Here is a 12,749-nt window from a genome sequence, read left to right as displayed (position 1 = left end):
TGTACTACTACTACTTATACAAATTATCATTACTACTCATCACTGTTTTTGATTATAATTGATCCATAAAGGTTTTAAATGCCACACCTCTGTTCAAAACAGTATGGTATTCCTATGACTATTGAACAATAATCGTGGCAGTGTTGTTATGAATTGTTAGATTTTTGATTAAGCTTATTTCCTCCTCACTTGTTTTGCCTTTTTTGTGTTTGGTCTCCATTATTCTTTCTTTGATATACAGAAAAATAAAATCAGTTCAACTACAAATATTCTTTTTGTGTTGCATGGGCATTTGTTTGTAGTGGGAGTCTTTCATGGCTTTAAATCACTCTAAAATACAATGTACTGTCCGAAGTTTAATATGACTGAAATATGTGAAAAATAAGTCATGAGGGTTATAACGAGACTCAATTTAGCTCGCTAAAACGTGCTTTGAATTAATTCCCTGTACTCGGATTTACCGGATTTGATTGACAGAATCTCTATCTAATTAAAGGAGCGCGTGTGATATGGGGAACCGGAAACTCTGACGCGACTATCCAATAGGAATGTGGCAGACAGCACGGAGGTGTGTCCAGAACCGTCCGTAGACCAATAGGAAAGCGAGCTTTAGACCCGCAGTAATTCATGACTCCGCCCTCGGCTTCCATTTCTGAACCGAGGGGATATCGCCGCCCGCGCGCAGACTTCGCTTCCATTTATATCTACTCGCTTAAGTAAATAAACTAGATTTTCTGCCGTAAATTAGGGCGATTTCGTAGGTACAGCGCGATACGCTAGTCGTGGAATGCTGTTTTAGCACCGCCTCGGACTGTAGCCGCCCTATTGTTTAGCCATTTTAACTTTATTAAGCGGTGTTTTCCGCCGCCCCGCTCACTTCACCCCCCCTCGCGTGCGCGTGGGGGCCTACGACGTCGGTTTGGCCACGAGGCGAGTTTGAATAGTTCCAACAGGACGATGGCGGAGTTAGGTAACGGGCTGGTGGAAGAATCTCTATTGGATTCAGACCCGGGACATCCCGAGCTGGAAGACACGGGCGTCTGTGACGAAGAGCACGGGCTGGAGGAAGGAGAGGCCTCGATTGAAGACCCGGTGAGTGAAGGGCATTGTTTCAGAAATACACGGGAAAACGCTGTGGTTGAATATAAATATAAAGTAAGAGATGATCGAAGCCGGCAGTCCGGTTTCACTTTGTCCTTCTACAAATCATGGATGCCCATTACTGGTAACGCCAGCTCCGGTTTAACCGCCATTGTGGTTCGCGCAGTGCAGTAGAAATGGGAGGCAACATGCGCGGTGTCGGCCGCCATCTTGGCGCAAAAGCCGCGCTAGCTTCTCTGCACCAGGGAGCAGCTCCGAGTACTTGAGAGGGAGGGGGAGGAGGAGGGGGGGGGGGTCGTTGTCGCAAAAAAAAAAATGCTCGGCGGAGATGTAGGGGAGCGCTCGGGGTGAGGGGAGGGAAGGCCGCCGCCATTAGCCGCCGCTGTGCGAGTCTACCATTTGCAGAAGGCGAGCCGCTCACGGTAATGTCTGCCGTTTGTCGCGTTTCCCGTTTCATTCATTCATGCGGAGCGTTGCTACACGCCAAAGCGCTGCCGGTTACACGCGTGAATGGGCTGGGCGAGGCTAACGGGCCGTCTCTAGGCAGCGTCAAGCCGAGCTAAGTTCACCCGAGTGCCGGGAGATGCTATTACACGGCTCTTACCGGCTAACAGGCTAGCTGAATCATAGAAAAGGGCTTTTTATTCAGTGAGACGTGCAGTTTAATGGAGCCCGAGTCGTGTAAGAACACGCAAGTCGGCCTCGTTTCCATTAATCGCGCAGAAAGGCGTCGGCTTTTGACGGTCACGTCCTTGCGGGTCCAGTGCTCGCAGTAAAGGGCACGACGCGGCGGATTGCGGGTTCTGAAGGGCTGGGTTCGCATCCTTTAACCTACAAGGGGGGGGGGGGGCTGTACATGCGACAAAAATGGGAGTCGCATGTGTGACGGCTGCATTGATGAACGCTGTTACCGTGAATTATACTTTAGTTCACTTTATGACTGTTGCTTTTTATGTACCAGATTATTGTGTAAATGGACACAATGGAGACTCTAACGCGGTCTGGCTCCTCCAGTGCGACCTTTTGTTTTGTGTGGGAACATGCTCGGGCACAAATCGGGTCGGGGTGGCTGCTGCAGTGCAGCACCGTCGGGCGGGAGGGTCCGTTCCCAGGGAGGAAGGACGCTGTGCTCCTCATCGAAATACAAACGCGTCCTGATAGTCGTCATTGTGTCAAAAACGCAGTAACGAAACGGTTGTCCTCGGGGTCGGCCAGGAATTCACGTATCGCCTTTAAGTGTGCGCATTTCTAATGAACCATTTTGAATGTTGTGTTTACAATTGACCGGATTATTGTGTTTGAATCATTAAATGACGTTTGCAACACAAGTTGGATAATGTGCGTGCCCGTTTGCACAGTTTCAGCGTCTGCTTTGCTGCTGTGCTGTTTATCTTAGGGCGTAGTTGTGGCATATATCACATAGCATGGATTGACTTGGTGGTCGGAAAATCACCGGCGCAAAGGAAGAGCCCCTGAGGTGAAATCTCCAATAGTACCGGGAACACTTAGATTTCGTGGCTGACCGGCCTCAGCCTGCGTTGCGCGTTGCGGGAGTTGTTGTCCTTTAGGATGAACTGACTATTCAAATGGAATTTGTCTCTGTTCCAGGAGCTGGAGGCGATCAAAGCTCGGGTGAGAGAGATGGAGGAAGAGGCAGAGAAGCTGAAGGAGCTGCAGAGCGAGGTGGAGAAACAGATTTATCTCAGCCCCCCACCAGGTGTGTTTCTGTTTCTGAAAAACGAATGGCCCTTCTTTCCCCTGGTCAGTCCTCATCGTCGCGCTCTCTTTGCTGTAACGGTACGCTAAAATGTCATTTTGGTTCGGTTTCTTCATATTCAGTACAAAAAAGACAAAACGTATAAATAAATAAAAGCGACCAATTTGGGTGATATTTCAAGTACATTTGATTGACTTTTTAAAACTATTGTATTGTAACAATTTAAAAATCTTAATTCAATTATGAATAAAGTTTTTGGTTAGAGAGATTAACGTCTTCACGTTTCCTGCAGAAAGCACGGAGATACAGTGGAGAGATGGGAGGGTCTTCCATGCATTTGCCATTTATCACACCTGCGGGCTACTAGCACGCCTCCCCCTCAGTCAATAGTGTCCGTCAGTCAGAGGCGGCCGTCCGGAAACTCACCCAGGACTTTAGTTCCGCACGGACCGCTTAGATGGCGCTAGTAATAAATTTAATGAGGAAAAAATGCATAAAAAAATAACCGAAACGGTTCAATACATCCACGTGAACCGTTGCACCCCCGGACATTACCCAGTTAAAGAAGAATGTGATGAAACGCGCCTCTTAATGTCACATTCTGACCTCTCTTTTGGGTTGAGATGTTTCAGAGTGCATTCAAGGGACAATCGACGGGCCTTCAGGCCACACATTGCCCCCCCCCCCCCCCCCCCCCCGTGCAACGCAGTCTTTAGCGCTAATGATTCACAGGATACACCTTTGGGCAAATAAACCACCCATGCCTTCCAACAGCTTTTAATTACCCAGAGTCCTTTTGGGCGAGCTGTTGAGGCGTGACCTCAATGACCTTTGGTTTTACTCTGTAATTGTCTTCCCTTTGCAGCTGGCCCCGTCATTATGTCGATCGAAGAAAAGATGGAAGCGGACGGCAGGTCAATTTATGTCGGCAATGTGAGTAACCGCTTTGTTTCATGTTTATGCAAATGTTGCTGCTGCCGCTCTCTCGGTGGCTAATCTATATCCTTCGTTCAGGTGGACTACGGCGCCACGGCGGAAGAGCTCGAAGCTCATTTCCATGGCTGTGGTTCGGTTAACAGAGTCACCATCCTGTGTGACAAATACACGGGGCATCCTAAGGGGTAAGAACCGTTATGCTTTTCACCTTAGAGAAGGCGTCGGCCGCTCGTCTCGGGGGTGGTTGTGCCACGGAAAGTGACCGCTCCCCCTTTTTGTAGGTTCGCCTACATCGAGTTTGCAGACAAGGAGTCTGTTCGGACGGCCATGGCTTTAGACGAGTCCCTCTTCAGAGGAAGGCAGATAAAAGTAAGAGCCTTTTGTTCTTCTTTTTTCCTCTCCAAAAGCAATCCATGTGAACGACCTAATGACTGTAAATATTAGTTCATTATTCAGTGTGATTTTTTAAAAAACTTTTACTATATTATTACCCTTTTAAAAGTGCACCAAATGGATCAGCGCTCGGTCTCATTGCTTACTTGTTGTACAATGACAATAAAGGCTTTCTGTTCTACTTATCTTTTTAATCCTTGCTTCATTTAAACATCAACAGCGTCGTTGATCGACGTGTCCTTTGCTAACTTGCTCCTCAGGTGGGAGCTAAAAGAACAAACAGACCAGGCATTAGCACCACAGACCGCGGCTTTCCACGGGCTCGTTTCCGATCACGGGGCGGCGGTTTCACATCGCGTGCCCGCTACTACAGTGGCTACACACCACCAAGAGGCAGAGGACGGGCCTTCAGGTGAGCTTCACCCCGACGGCTCATCCGTGACACTGCACCTCACTCACTGGGTGTCTGGTGTAAGAGGCTCTGCAGAGGAGAAATTGTTGGAACATTTTGACGACAGGGTAGAGTGTTGCTCGTTTCGGTCTCATGTTAGAGTCAGTTTGACTTTTGCTACCAGAGCGGAACAAGGAAGTTCATCCTCATTTATTATAATGAAGGAAATCTCACAGGGACCGGTGGTGGTGTTTTGGGTTTGTTTACGTTTCATAATGTCATGCTAGGTTAGAGACGTGTTCATCCGTGTCACGGTAACCCTTGAAGGACGAGTGCACATCGGTTTGATCTTCCCAGGCTGTTCATGAACCAGAGTTGGGTTGGTGCCAGTGCAATCAGGAGCCACTGGTTGCAGCACCTCTTCTCAATTCTTTGCTGAGGTTACCGTTTGGAACGGGGCTATTTCTGGCAGAGTGAAAAGCACTTTGCTTGACTGGAGGGTTCGGACTGTGTGGCTGTTCTAGTGATCTGCAGCGCTGCTTCGGTCGTGATGGTCGTCATCCTCCAGCCAATCAGCTTTTTCTTTCTTTCATCAAATCTGTTTCTTGAAAAAAATGTTACTGGAAATACCTTATATATATATATATATATAAATAAAAATCTGGTCTTCAGTAACCATATTTTTGTCTAACAATCGGCCAAGCCTGGTGTTCATCATAGTGATATGCACTGGGGTCCTGATTGTAAGGCTCTGAAGTGGGGGGGGGGGGGGGGGTCCTGTGGTTGTCTAGTCTAGTAGGGCAAGTAGTGGAGTGCACTACTTGCCCTACTGCCCCCCTTTATGTAAACTGGTTAGTCCTCGTAGGAAGAGGCTACAAAGAATCTCACTGGGAATGCAGCATAAGCTCCATGAAGCACTTTGTTCTGCATTTTGGGGGGGTTTTGTGTTGAAATTTAATGGTGTGGTGCCAAACATGTCCATCAGCATGCCAGATTCCCCACACATGCGCTGAGCTTTGAGACTGAGAGATTCTGATTTATCTGTGCGAAGCATGTGGAAACGTCCGACCTTGGCTGTTGCTTATTAATGTTTAACTGAGAACTTTTTCCAGACAAAAAAGATGCTGCAGTGGTCATTTTGGAAAGCTTCCTCAAACTGAAGCCTCGGTTAATCTCGTCTTGCTTTTCTTCTTTCGTTTTTGGCCCGAGTATTTCTGGAATGGATTCCCTTTCCAGCGAGGGTGATGATGAAAGACAAAGGGATCGCTGCTTATTCCTTTGTGTCTGAGAAAGTGTCTGAAATTCAAGGTCAGAATCTCTCCAGTCACTCCGTGTGCTTTAAACCCAGCCACTCCCCCGCATACCAGCAAACCGGAACCCTGCCGGTTCACTCACTGGTATTTGGGCTGTACTTCAGGGCAAGGCGCACAAAGGCTTGAGGAGTTGAGTGATTTTCAAATTGTAATTAAATCTCCAAGCTTTACAAGCTGAGATTAATCTGTGGTTAATCATCTGAATGATTGTGCCATCAGATGAGGAATTTCATGTTGCCAGTCGTGATTTATTTGTAGATGATTTCTTTTTTGTTGAGTTAGCTGAGCTGTTCGTTGTGAAGCGACTTCTCAGAGAGCAACATCAGGAATCCATCATTTGTCTACTTGTCAAAATCGGCCTCGGATCTGAACGCCGTGAGTTTTCTCTGGCGCCTTGTCTTGTTGCACAAACACTTCCACCTTAAGAAAGACTCTTTGATCAGAATCTTTGCATTGTGTGATCGGGGAGGTTTCACAGTGCCTGTTTATGGTTCAACTGAGTGTTAATTACCTCCATTTATATGATGCGAAGGTTTCACCAGGACACAGTATGCAGGTGCAATTGATCTTTCCGTGACACGCCCCGCCCGGACAGAGGGGGCTCAGACAAACATCGACCGACGTGGAGGAGAACTGCGTTTGGACAATCGCCAATCTGTCGGATCTCCCTGGTGATTTCTTCGTCGCGTTGCTCACGGTTACCGATATTTCGCTGATGAGCGAACGGAAGCGCTTCAAATATTTCCGTGAAAGCTTTTTACCACTCGGTTGTGCTTTTTTGTTAAGGAACTGAGAAAATTAGCATAAGGAAGTGCTGCACAGACTAACTTATTTTCTCCAATGTAACATTTGCCGTGATAGGTTACTAAAAATAAGAGCCGTAAACTAGCGAAAATGAGTAAAGAACAAACGTCTTTTAGAGCTTCAAAGGGGAAAAGGCCAAATGAGGGGGAGGTAGAGGAGCCGGCGACCGACGACCTTCTTTTAACAGACAAAGCAGGAGTCTTACTTAAAACACGGTTTTATCTACAGCTGACTCGGCACCAAGTCCGAGGCGGCAGTAGGTTTGTTTGTCTGAGGCAGTGTGTCCCCACAAAAATATCCGCATGTCGCTCGACCAGACGTGACGTGCAGCGTCGCGATTGGTCTACCAAGTCACGTGGGCGTGTTTTACGGAAAGGTCGATTGTCTGCACCGTCTCGAGCAGGGTGCCGTCTGCCAGCATTGAATGGTTTTAAAGGACAGCACGCAAATATCGGTGCATGTTTCACACCACAAATCCGTGCGCCCTCGCTGAAAGCCACGCGCCACAGGTCGGTCGTGTCTACGTGCACTTCAGACGATCGGCTCGTGGCTTTAGAACATTTTCCTCTGCTGAACGTCTCATTACTCTGGACATCTTTCTACGTTGGAATGGTGCGAAGCAAAGTGAGCCGGCCGGCGTGTTTAATGTGCATTCATTATTTGGCGTGTGTTCTTAGACGTCCACCCCAAGTCAGAATCGCCTTTACAGCGTTCGCTCCCAGAACGAGGGTTCATTGCTGCAGCCTGACCTCAGCATCTCGCCTAGCAACCGCTGGAGTCCGCCCCAGCGTGGGCGCTTTGTGTTTTGTTGCCACTAAATGTGTGAATGAGATGAGATGAAAGTTTGCTGTGTTTGTGTCCAGCAGTGTTCTTCAATTGTCATGCAGTGTGTGTGTGTGTGGTGTGTGTGTGTGTGTGTGTGTGTATCTAAATGTGTGTGCACCGTGTCTTGCTGGGGGTATATGTGTGGTGCTGTTTGTGCTCCAGGTCTTTCCCCACAGTGACCCCAGAGGCGACTCTCTCACAGAGAGAGAGAGAGACAGAGAGAGAGAAAGAGGGCGAGCGAGTGCCTTTGCTTTCCCCTCACACTCGCACACTAATCATTACTCTACTATTGGAAGCGACACCCTCCTTCAGTCTTCTCTGTTTTTACACAAACACCCTGTAAGATCAAAGGCACGATACCGTTAAGACGGTATGTCTTTAGCGGTTGTTGTTCATTTTCTCCACAAATATATTACCTATCCTTCAGTCTACTTCTGGGACTGACGCTTCAGATCCGTCTCTGTGCCCACATTCACACGCGCATCCATTCTACCACCGCACGCCAGGAAATTGGCGTCCGTCTTAAGCCAACCAGAAGAAAACTCACCCTCTTTTTCTCTCTCTTTTCCAGGGGCCGAGGGCGAGCAACATCTTGGTATTCCCCTTACTAAACACCCCCCCCCCCCCCCCACCTCCCCAATACTCCCTTACTATCAACCTTCTCCCCCTCTTTGTTCCATAAAAAAAAGAAAAGAAAAAAAAAAAGCAGTGAATAAAGTCCCCGTCCCCAACAATAAAAGAAGAAAATCCCAGAAGAGGGGAAAAAAGACAAAAAAGGAAAAAAAAAAAAAACAACCCCCCCCCCCCCCCCAAAACACTTCTCCTGGACAGAGACTGACTGGCCCGCAGTGTGCGATTGTGTGTGAGCGTGCTTGTGCGGAGGTTGATGCAGTCGCCCCGGGTAAGGTATACGCTGGCCTTCGGGGAAATGTGGTGGCAGATTTCTTCTGGTTTATTTTTGAGGGGGGGTGGGGGGGGGGGGGGGGTGATGATGGTATCTCAGGCTGCAGATGTGTCTCCTTTGGTCTGGCTGTGACCTCCTGCTTTCACACCATCATCAACACAGCCCAACCACTCACCCTCCCACATCACCATAACAAGAAGAGAATGATGCCTGGGGGGGGGGGGGGGGGGGGGGGGGGCTACGAGGACCGATACTGTATATACACATTTTTTTTAATGTTCCATACATTTGTGAAGCTTACACTAGCCACAGTTATTGTTGTTTGAAGTTTGTGGTTTGGAGTTTGCTACTTCCTCCCCCCCCAATCCCCTTTGTGTCACCCATTCCTGCCCCCCCCCCCCCCCCCTCGCACCCTTAACCTCCCTGTAGTTTATAACTCGCTCTTCCCCTCCTCCTCTTTGGACTGCGCTCTGGGCAGCGACAGATCTTCAGTGTTTCTGCAGGATTGTACATGCTTATTCTTTTTTTTAACCTTGTGGGCGGAGTCATTGCCACGCTGCCCCCCCCCCCCCCCCCCCCACATGCCTCATCCATACCTTTCACCAACTCGGGCATGGTCAAAAGCACCTTTTATTCTTTTGACAGGCATCAATATTTTTATTTTGTGCAACCCCTGCATTCCCCCTCCTCCTTCTTCCCCGCTCCCCCCCCCCCCCCCCCCCCCCTGTGTGTTCCTGCCCCCCCCTCCCTCCTCCTCTCTCTGTATATTAGACCACTTCTTGTCGTTTCAGGTTTCAGGACCAGTGGCGGCTGACGACCCCTCCCCAGGTGGCGCCGGCCCCCCCCACTGTCTCTGCAGGGTCTCTCTCTCTCTCTGCTCCCACTATGCACACTCACCCCATCCTGTCCATGTGGGGGGTAGTGGAGGGGGGCAGGGTGACCACAGGCCACAGCAGGGGGCATTTACTACAACAGCAAACGCTGATCACATGTTTAGTCCCTCTCACACCTCGACTTACCCAAACACGCACACACACGCACACACACGCACACAGCCGGCAACAGGCGGCCGGTAACAGGCGGCCAACCCAACACATGATTTCTATCCAGAGCTGAAGCCAACGTAGCCGGGTGGCAGGCAGGGAAGTTTGGGTGAGCGTGAGAGACAGGACCAGAGAGGGGGGTGTTTCTTTTGGGGTGGACAGTGCAGACCATACGGCGCCCTCTTTCTCTGACTACATGCAGTGCAGCCACGGCTCGTCTGATAAAGGCTGATGAGCTACACGATTATTTAATAGGAATGGAGTGGGGGGGGGGGGGGGGGGGGGTGGAGGCGTTATTGTAGGGCTGGGGTTTGTTGCCTTTTTTCGTTTGGAAAGAGGGAAAGGGGGTTTGAACAAGATGTTTTGCTCTTTTTTTTTTTTTTAATTTTTAACCCATGACTGTAATTTAGAAAAAAAAATAAAGACATTGTGTAAAAATGGGAGCACGGCTGTGAATTAATCTATGCTTACGTCTTTGACGGTCAATTGAGTGTTTTTAATCACTTATCAGGTGTTTGGAGATTCTCGTTACAGAAACTTATGTAGTCGGACAATAATAGAACCACAATAGAGACCGCTCTGGGGTGTGGAAAAAAACCCTTAAAGCACTGGGTAGCAAAAAAGAAACGGCCAAAGATCGATGAAACCTTCGAAGTTTGAGTAAACCTGTAACTAATAGAGCTACTGGCTCAGTTTCCAAGCCAGGCGCTGAAGCACATATGGCCGAACACTGGATGGACTCCGGTGAGGAAGGGCTGTAGGAATGCATGAACTGAGAACAGGTCCAATATTTGCATCATGCTGTAACCAAGAAACGCGTAATAAAACGTGTTCAGTTGGTTTCTGTGCTTTCTGCACCGGGTTGCGATTAGGCCTTACATCAGCAGCTGGCTGCGAGTCAAGCTTCCATGTGGGGGTAAAACCGAACTGGATTACCGGTGCTGTGCACGTCAGCCAGCACTTATGAAATGACTGCATTAAAGTGTGCCCTGCGTTATCATGGCTGTCTGAACAGATTAAATTAGATGGTGCACAAACTTACTGTGCATTGTTTGGATGCAAAAAAACACACAATCGCAAGCGACAGATGATTCCTCTACAAATGATTAAAGTCACAGGCTGTAGAGGTGCTGAAGAATTTATTAGTGAAGGACAGCTTACAAAAGGTTCCAGAATAAAAGTGTCTTTTTAATCCTCTGGTTCTTCTTGCCTCGGCCAAGGTCAGGTTTTCATCTGTGTTTCTTAAAAGCTGCATAAAAGGACACAAAGCAGTTAATAAAATAATTCAGTACAACTAAGAATCTTCTAATTCTCAGTACTTGAATAGGAGAGATACAAAACTGGCAGATTTGGGTTTTTTTAAATTAGATTTTTTTTTTTTCAAAAGGCACAGCAGATGCAGACGCTTCGTTATTTCTGTCGGGGATGTTTGATTGTCCTCACCTCTTCTTTTGGTTTTCTTCTTCATTAGTTTCTTTTTCTTGGGCCGGGGGTTATCCCCATCCTGCACCGATAAACAAAGCGTTAGAACTGTTGGCCACATGAAGAGCATCTAAACGGAAGTGGACCACAATGGCCCCACTCACACTGGGTGGAGATGGGCCTATTAGCAACCTCGTATTCATGCCACAATCTAAATATAGCTCAAGTCCTCCTAAGATACTTTTAGCTCCATCGGATAAAATATAAACCGGTCGTTTTGTCACAGCCGTACGGCGGCGGGATGGAACGCCGTCTCGGCCGCCAGATAACTGACGAATATGCAAACAGGTGTCCCGTTCAACGTCGGTCCTCGGCAGGAAGTAGCTCATGGTGCTCAACATCAAAAACGGTCTGTCCCGTCGTGTTCATCCCAGACGCCGGAGGAAAGCCTCGGATTTCTGCACCAGATGCTCAGAAACGTACCTGTCCGGCCTCGCCTCCCGTCAGCGCCGTGATGTCGCTGAAGCGCGTGATGCCGCTCAGCTGGCTGGACATGGACATCACGCCCCTCTTCTTGCTCTTCTGATGTTTTGCATGTTGACACGCACCATCATCGACTCCTCGTAGTTTTTCCTGTGCGGATAGATCCCAGGTAGGGTGGTTAACGTTTCGCTAGACGCTTTCCATCAGTAGGATCTTCCTTCTTCAGGCCGTTTCCCTGCTCGCGTAAACACCTGTGCAGCTGATCGCGGCTCTCTCGCTCGCTCTGGAAGTCTCGTCTGTCCCTGATCTCCTCCGGAGCGTCGCTGTACTGCTGTCTCAGCTCCTGAATCACCGAACTCCTGAGGGCGGCGTGCCGCTGGCGCTCTGCCTGGGCCTTCTTTTGTCCGCTTCGGTCATGTCGCCATCTGGATGAAAAGGGCGGGGGATGAGAATGTATCTTCATTTGATGCACAAGAACAAGAGGGGGGGGGGGGGGGGGGGGGTGAAAGACTAGAGGCGTTTTCAAAAGAGGAAACAAAAGCTGTCAATAAGAGCCACGGCCTCACCGTAATGCACGGCTGCGATCCTTGGCGGTACATATTTCCTGCCACTAGAGTGGGCCCCTTTCTTCTGCGCATCGTCCTCAGCTTCCTCTTCAGACTCCTCGGATGCACTCAGCTGTTGATAAATTCAGGGCAGGTCAGCTAAAATACTCGATTTAAAAACATTTCCTCTCTCTAGTCGATAAAAATCAAAGCTCGATTGGCTTGACGGACGCAATATTATACAAGAAGAAAAACACATTCAAGTCAATCAATAACCACAATAATCGACTCTTACTTTGCTGACGAGATTCTCAGGATTCGGACGCAGCTGCAGCGGGTCGTTTTCAGCTGATGGCAACAAAAGCAAAAACGCACCGATGAACACGGGAGATGGGAAATCTTGCAGCTCCCCAAATGTTATATCGATCCTGCAGCGAAGGCATATTCATCAGAACCAACAGAACGCCACCTTACCCAAGCTGCCAGTGACGGCCGTACGCAACAGTTTGTCTATCTGGTACTTGAGCTTGTGGTCGAGAGGTCGCATCTTCTCCAGGACCTTAAAAAGCAGGACGGCAAACCGATAAACGCGGAGGTTCAACCGGAGGGAAAAGACAAAACCGCTGAAACGGCCGACTCACCGTCCTGATCGTGACCACTCTGTTCAAGGCGTCGCTGTCTTTTATTCTGCCTCCTTCCGTTTTGATGCTGATCAGGTGAGTGAGGTCTTGAAGGTAGAAGAGGAGCAAGTGATACCGAAGGTCCAAGAAAGACAAACCCTGCAGGGACGATAAGACGAAGCGGCTGCAACGTGACTGCTGCATGTGCCACAAAGCATGTTTGTATAACAGCAGGTCTGGAATACGAATCAA

At 48.7% G+C, this 12,749-nt stretch overlaps 2 protein-coding genes across 3 annotated transcripts; one reads left to right on the top strand and one right to left on the bottom strand.

Annotated features, from left to right (window-relative positions):
- The first annotated feature begins 668 nt into the window (after window positions 1-668).
- On the top strand, window positions 669-8,617 carry pabpn1 (poly(A) binding protein, nuclear 1). 2 transcript variants are annotated; one of them, XM_068747733.1, is made up of 7 exons: window positions 669-1,092; window positions 2,710-2,818; window positions 3,684-3,751; window positions 3,833-3,939; window positions 4,036-4,123; window positions 4,408-4,559; window positions 8,052-8,617. In XM_068747733.1, the coding sequence occupies exons 1-7, from the start codon at window positions 958-960 to the stop codon at window positions 8,089-8,091; spliced, it is 699 nt and encodes a 232-aa protein (XP_068603834.1). In that variant the 5' UTR covers window positions 669-957; the 3' UTR covers window positions 8,092-8,617. The 2 variants fall into 2 exon arrangements, with proteins under 2 accessions (XP_068603834.1, XP_068603833.1); XM_068747732.1 differs by lacking the exon at window positions 669-1,092 and adding an exon at window positions 1,458-1,523.
- Window positions 8,618-10,547: 1,930 nt separating this feature from the next.
- LOC137904052 (neuroguidin-like) lies at window positions 10,548-12,701 on the bottom strand. Its single transcript, XM_068748217.1, is given in 10 exon segments — window positions 10,548-10,676; window positions 10,871-10,931; window positions 11,333-11,442; window positions 11,445-11,482; window positions 11,584-11,731; window positions 11,734-11,757; window positions 11,899-12,010; window positions 12,173-12,225; window positions 12,352-12,436; window positions 12,519-12,701. Coding segments are annotated over 10 exon segments (834 nt in total). The 3' UTR covers window positions 10,548-10,656.
- Window positions 12,702-12,749: the final 48 nt, after the last annotated feature.

The sequence above is a fragment of the Brachionichthys hirsutus genome, chromosome 14, assembly GCF_040956055.1.
Source record: "Brachionichthys hirsutus isolate HB-005 chromosome 14, CSIRO-AGI_Bhir_v1, whole genome shotgun sequence".
NCBI lineage: Eukaryota > Metazoa > Chordata > Actinopteri > Lophiiformes > Brachionichthyidae > Brachionichthys > Brachionichthys hirsutus.
This window is presented reverse-complemented; position numbering and strand designations above follow the sequence as displayed.

Bases quoted from the DNA above. Each gene is read 5' to 3' on its own strand.
- pabpn1 (XM_068747733.1), top strand. From the start codon at position 958: ATGGCGGAGTTAGGTAACGGGCTGGTGGAAGAATCTCTATTGGATTCA. The intron at 2,819-3,683 runs GTGTGTTTCTGT...TTCCCTTTGCAG, and splicing joins TTATCTCAGCCCCCCACCAG to CTGGCCCCGTCATTATGTCG. The intron at 4,560-8,051 runs GTGAGCTTCACC...TCTCTTTTCCAG, and splicing joins GGCAGAGGACGGGCCTTCAG to GGGCCGAGGGCGAGCAACAT.